Below are 6,215 nucleotides of genomic sequence, written 5' to 3'. Positions count from 1 at the left end.
AGGGCCAGCTGTACCCCCCCCATCAGATCCAGGGTCAGCTGTACAACCCATCAGATCCAGGGCCAGCTGTACACCCCCCCCCCCATCAGATCCAGGGTCAGCTGTACACCCCCCCCCCCCCCCATCAGATCCAGGGTCAGCTGTACCACCCATCAAATCCAGGGTCAGCTGTACCACCCATCAGATCCAGGGTCAGCTGTACCACCCATCAGATCCAGGGTGAGCTGTACCCCCCCCCCCCATCAAATCCAGGGTCAGCTGTACCTCCCATCAGATCCAGGGTCATCTGTCCCCCCCATCAGATCCAGGGTGAGCTGTACCCCCCCCCCCCCCCCATCAGATCCAGGGTGAGCTGTACCCCCTACAATCAGATCCAGGGTCAGCTGTACCACCCATCAGATCCAGGGTCATCTGTCCCCCCCATCAGATCCAGGGTCAGCTGTACCACCCATCAGATCCAGGGTCATCTGTCCCCCCCATCAGATCCAGGGTGAGCTGTACCCCCTACAATCAGATCCAGGGTCAGCTGTACCACCCATCAGATCCAGGGTCATCTGTCCCCCCCATCAGATCCAGGGTGAGCTGTACCCCCTACAATCAGATCCAGGGTCAGCTGTACCACCCATCAGATCCAGGGTCATCTGTCCCCCCCATCAGATCCAGGGTCAGCTGTACCACCCATCAGATCCAGGGTCAGCTGTACCCCCCAGGAGAGGTATGGGGGCTCTGCCCTGTGGGGGTGGATGATGATGACCCCCAGCACCCTCCGTACATCTTCTCGGTGTGTTAGTAAACTGGATGCGGTGGGGGAGAGGGGAGCAGGGGGGGTCCGGGGGTGGGAGGGGATGGTAATGACAGGGGGAGGGGTAACACACCAACAACAAGCCCCGCACTATAAAGCCCCTCGGTCTGGCTGTACGGAGATGTAGTGGTGCAGATCGGGGACTTGGAATGGATACAATGTACGGTGTACAGATCACAGTCCGGTGAGGGAGGGATCGGTGTCCCGGGAAGGATCTACACACACAGCGATCTCCCCCATGTGGACGGGCGGACAATAACCCCGAGGATCTCCGGCACAGCGCCCCCCTGTACGATCTGGTGGATCGGGGTAGTGCACACCTCTTACCTGTAGACGCGTGGAGGCGGAGGGGGCGGTGATTTGTGGGGAAGTATTGGGGGGCGGTGATTTCGGGGGAAGTATTGGGGTGCACGGAGCGGCCCATGTACACCCCGGATCTCGGCTGGTTGAGGGAAGTCCTGCCCGCCACTGATCCGCCTCCTCCACCCCCGGCTTGGGGAGACCCCCGCTCGTCCCCTCCCGTGCAGCTTTCCCTCGGGCTTTGTTCCTTCCTGTCCCGCAGTGGCTCCGAAGTGCTGCGGTGGTGGCGGCGGCTCCTCCACCCGGCCGGACCCCCTGGACCCGGAGAGCGGGGGGGCAGCTGGCCCGAGTGAGCGGGCACTGAAAGCCGGGCGCATCAAGAGGATGGTGAGACTGGCAGCTGAGTTACTACTTCTCCTCGGACTTCTACTGCTCACCCTCCACATCACTGTACTAAGGGGGGGCCCCGCCAGTCCGGCCAATGTCAGCCAGGTGAGACACCCCCAACTATTAATACCTACCTACTATGTCTAATACTGATCAATAAATGGTATGCGCTCTACTGGGGGGGAGAAGCACTGATCAGTCATTCTTATATGATCTACTGGGACAACACTGATCAATAATTAGTATATAATCTACTGGGGGGAGAAGCACTGATCAGTAATTCTTATATGATCTACTGGGACAACACTGATCAATAATTGCTATATGCTGGAGGCACCAATCAATAATTAGTATATATTCTACTGGGGGGAGAGCACTGATCAATAATTCATATATGATCTACTGGGGGAACATTGAGCAATAGATCTTATATTCTTTACTGGGGACACACCAATCAATAATTAATATATGATCTACTGGGACAACACTGATCAATAATTGCTATATGCTGGAGGCACCAATCAATAATTAGTATATAATTTACTGGGGGGGAGAGCACTAATCAATAATTCATATATGATCTACTGGGGGAACATTGAGCAATAGATCTTATATTCTTTACTGGGGACACACCAATCAATAATTTATATATGATCTACTGGGACAACACTGATCAATAATTGGTTCCCTCCCAGTAGAGCATATACCAATTATTGATCAGTGTTGTCCCAGTAGATCATATATGAGTTATTGATTGGTGTGTCCCCAGTAAAGAATATAAGATCTATTGATCAATGTTCCCCCAGTAGATCATATATAAATTATTGATTGGTGCCCCCAGTAGAGCATATACTAATTATTGATCAGTGCTCTCCCCCAGTACAATATATACTAATTATTGATTGGTTCCCTCCCAGTAGAGCATATACCAATCAATAATTAGTATATATTGTACTGGGGGAGAGCACTGATCAATAATTAGTATATGCTCTACTGGGGGCACCAATCAATAATTTATATATGATCTACTGGGGGAACATTGATCAATAGATCTTATATTCTTTACTGGGGACACACCAATCAATATTTGGTATAAAATCTACTGGTTGACACACCAATCAATAATTCATATATGATCTACTGTGGGGGGACATCGATCAATAATATATGAACAATGAAGCGAGCACTAATCAATAACTGTTATATGATCTACAGGGGGCACTGATCAATAATTGGTAAATGATCTGATGAAGCACTAATCAATATTTGGTATATGATCTTCTGGGGGGGGCACTGATCAATAATTGGTAAATGATCTGTTGTGAGCACTGATCAATATTTGGTATAATCTGTTGGGCGGGGGGGAATAATCAATTACTGGTATATAGTGTAGTGTAACCAAAAAACGTCTCCACCTCTGGTGGTCTCTGGATCTCAATGAACTGTCAATATTTGGACTTAGACTTGGATTTGGGAGTTTTTGGTTGCTCTATTTACACTAATATATATTCTGTTTTGTTTATTACTTATTGAGTGTCACAAGTGGATACAGTGTAAGTGGTGTGGGCAGCAATCACATCAAGCCTATTAGTAGGCTATTATATAGATGATTTTATTTTCACACTCTCAATGTTTATTTTGCTGAATATAAAAATTCACTTATTACTGGTATATGATCTGCTGGGGGGGGGGGGGCACTGATCAATATTTGTATATGAACTATAGGGGAAGCACTAATCAATAACTGATTCTGATATGATTTACACTGATAATTGTTATATGATGTGATGAGGCCACTGATCAATAATTGGTATATGATTAGCTGGGGAGAGCACTGATCAATTATCAGTATATGGTCTGGGGGGGCACTGATCAATAATTGGTATATGATCACCTGCGGGGGCACTGATCAATAATTTGTATATGATCTCCCGTGGGGGCACCAATCAATATTTGGTATATGATCTGCTGGAGGGGGGGGGGGCACTGATCAATTACCAGTATATGGTCTGCTGGGGGGGCACTGATCAATAATTGGTATATGATGGGGACACTGATCAATATTTGGTATATGATCTGCTGGGGGGGGCACTGATCAATTACTATTATACGATCTGCTGGGGGGGGGGGGCACTGAGCAATTATTGGTATATGATGACACTGATCAATATTTGGTATGACACTGATCAATATTTGGTATATGATCTGCTGGGGGGGGGCACTGATCAATTACCAGTATATGGTCTGCTGGGGGGGGCACTGATCAATTACCAGTATATGGTCTGCTGGGGGGGGCACTGATCAATAATTGGTATATGATGGGGGCACTGATCAATATTTGGTATATGATCTGCTGGGGGGGCACTGATCAATTACTATTATACGATCTGCTGGGGGGGGGCACTGAGCAATTATTGGTATATGATGACACTGATCAATATTTGGTATATGATCTGCTGGGGGGGGGGGCACTGATCAATTACCAGTATATGATCTGCTGGGGGGGGCACTGATCAATATTTGGTATATGATGAGGACACTGATTAATATTTGGTATATGATCTGCTGGGGGGGGGGGGGCACTGATCAATAATTGTTATACATCTTAATGTGGGCATATTTGCACCAGGTATGAGGCCCGTTGATCAATAATTGTATTCTGATGGTGGCAGTGATCAGTCTTTCTTTGATTTGATGGGGATACAGATCGATAATCGCGTTGTATTCTGATGTGGGGGGGCATTGCTGTCCTTATTCCTGATTGGTTGATGTATACAGAGCTCTATCTCCTCACCCCGTCTACACATCGTCTCGGTTCACATTGTGCCCCTTTTATTATATATATTTTTTTGCCCACATTTAGTAAACCATAATTATCAATGACGGCACAATTGTGATCCACATTCATGTGTTACACAAAATGTGACATGTTGCCAATTGTTTACGTCTTTAGATGTAGAATCTTTGTTATCTTTATATTCTTCTTTTAGTTTTCTTTATATTCTTCTTTTAGTTTTCTTTATATTCTTCTTTGGTTTTATTTTAACCTTTTCTCACCTTCAGCCCTGGTTCACACTGGGTACGATTTGGAACGATTTGAGATGCGATTTGACATGTCAAATCGCATCTCAAATCGGCGGCAATTGTCGGCAATGGCACTGTCCTAATCAGTGCGACGCCGCATCTGCGATTTCAAAAAGTAGTTCCTGTACTACTTTTTGCGATTTTGGGCCGCGATTTACATTAAAATGTGGCCGAAATCGCGGCAAAATCGCGGCTGCGAAATCGCGGTAAAATCGCGCATTTTACCGCGATTTTGAATTCGCAGCAGTGTGAACCTAGGCTTAGTAACGTTTCTTGTCCTGGCATGACAGCGCTGAGCCTCCATTCACCTTTGGCATTTTTTAGCACGACGGGCAGAATCCCAGCAATTCCGCTCACAAATAACAAAACGCATGTTCGGGAGCCATTTATTTTCAATGGCAGTTTTGCTGCGATTGCCGTGTAGTTTATGAAGGCAAAACCGCACCGCATTTTAAGTGCCATTGAAATGAAATGGCACTCTAACATGTGTTTTGCAATTGCAGTGCGATTTGAGATCGCAAGCAGAATTGCAGAAAATTGCACAAAACGCCAATTGTGAATGGAGCTTTACTGCACTGTATCTATGGGGGATGCAGCATTGTCACCCTAGGGCAGACTACAGAGCGATCTTCTCCATAGCATAAGGGGGAGGTGTTCTGTAATGAGTGTAGCTGATCAGAATGCAGCACAGGAGGTTCATTGGATATTTATTGCTCATCAATCAGCGCTAACAAAACCTTTACAATGTTCTGTTTAAACACTTGACCTCCAAAAGATTTCAGTGATGATAATATACACAGTCATTGTACTAATGACTGGCTAGGAGGGGGTTAACATTTAAGGGAGATCAAGGGCTTAAATGTGTCCCTTACTATGTGTATTATGGGCTGATTTTTTACAAAAGTTGTATTTTTTTTTTTTTTTTGTTTCTTCTCCCTGGTTTGCAGGGAGAAGAAACAGAGAGGTCATTCCCTCTGTACAGAGCCCTGTGTTGATAGTCCGCCCATGTAGTAGCCCTAAATACACACACGGCTGATTTTGAGGAGTCTCCAATTGGCTACTTTTCACGATTTGTAAGACATTAATACGTATTAGAAAATTGGGGAAATCAAACCGTTTTTAAGAAAGGCCAACTCCGCAACAAACGTTTTTGAAGGGTCAAAACTTCAGTCCGTTTTTTTCATTTTTTATTGCCGTCTGTGACCCTATCGGGGAGATTTCCCTCTGTTGCTTTCTCTGTGACACCCAAATACAAAATAAGGGCATGGGTGTCACTTGGACAGGAAGACGCACGACCATGAAAACTTGTTGAAGATTCTGACCCTTCCTCATGCCCCGTACACATGATCATTTTTCGGTGTGAAAAAAACGTCCTTTTTCAAAAATGTCATTTAAAATGATCGTGTGTGGGCTTCACATCATTTTTCAGGTTCTGAAAAACGACAAAAAAAAATTCGAACATGCTGCATTTTGTAACGTCGTTTTAAAGCGCAAATCGTCTTTTACTAACACGGAATCAGCTAAAGGAATTTTCGGCGTAAGGTTACTCCTGCTATTAGGAGGCGCACGCAATGTTAAGTATGGCTGTCGCTGCCGCGTCGAATTTAGAATTTTTTACGTCGTTTGTGTAAGTCGTTCGCGA

General features: G+C 45.8%; 1 protein-coding gene across 2 annotated transcripts in view; it reads left to right on the top strand.

The window, feature by feature from the left end:
* The first annotated feature begins 899 nt into the window (after window positions 1-899).
* The window catches only part of ISM1 (isthmin 1), a 69,088-nt gene continuing 63,772 nt past the window's right edge, over window positions 900-6,215 (top strand). The window contains exon 1 of one of the 2 annotated variants that reach the window (XM_040351290.1): window positions 900-1,594. In XM_040351290.1, the coding sequence (XP_040207224.1) occupies window positions 1,487-1,594 (108 nt within the window). In that variant the 5' untranslated portion in view covers window positions 900-1,486. The remainder of the gene's footprint in view (window positions 1,595-6,215) is intronic. The other variant, XM_040351289.1, reaches the window with a different exon arrangement.

This window comes from Rana temporaria, chromosome 4, assembly GCF_905171775.1.
Source record: "Rana temporaria chromosome 4, aRanTem1.1, whole genome shotgun sequence".
Classification (NCBI taxonomy): Eukaryota; Metazoa; Chordata; class Amphibia; order Anura; family Ranidae; genus Rana; species Rana temporaria.
The sequence above is the reverse complement of the archived record's forward strand: the minus strand, read 5'-3'. Positions and strand labels throughout refer to the sequence as shown.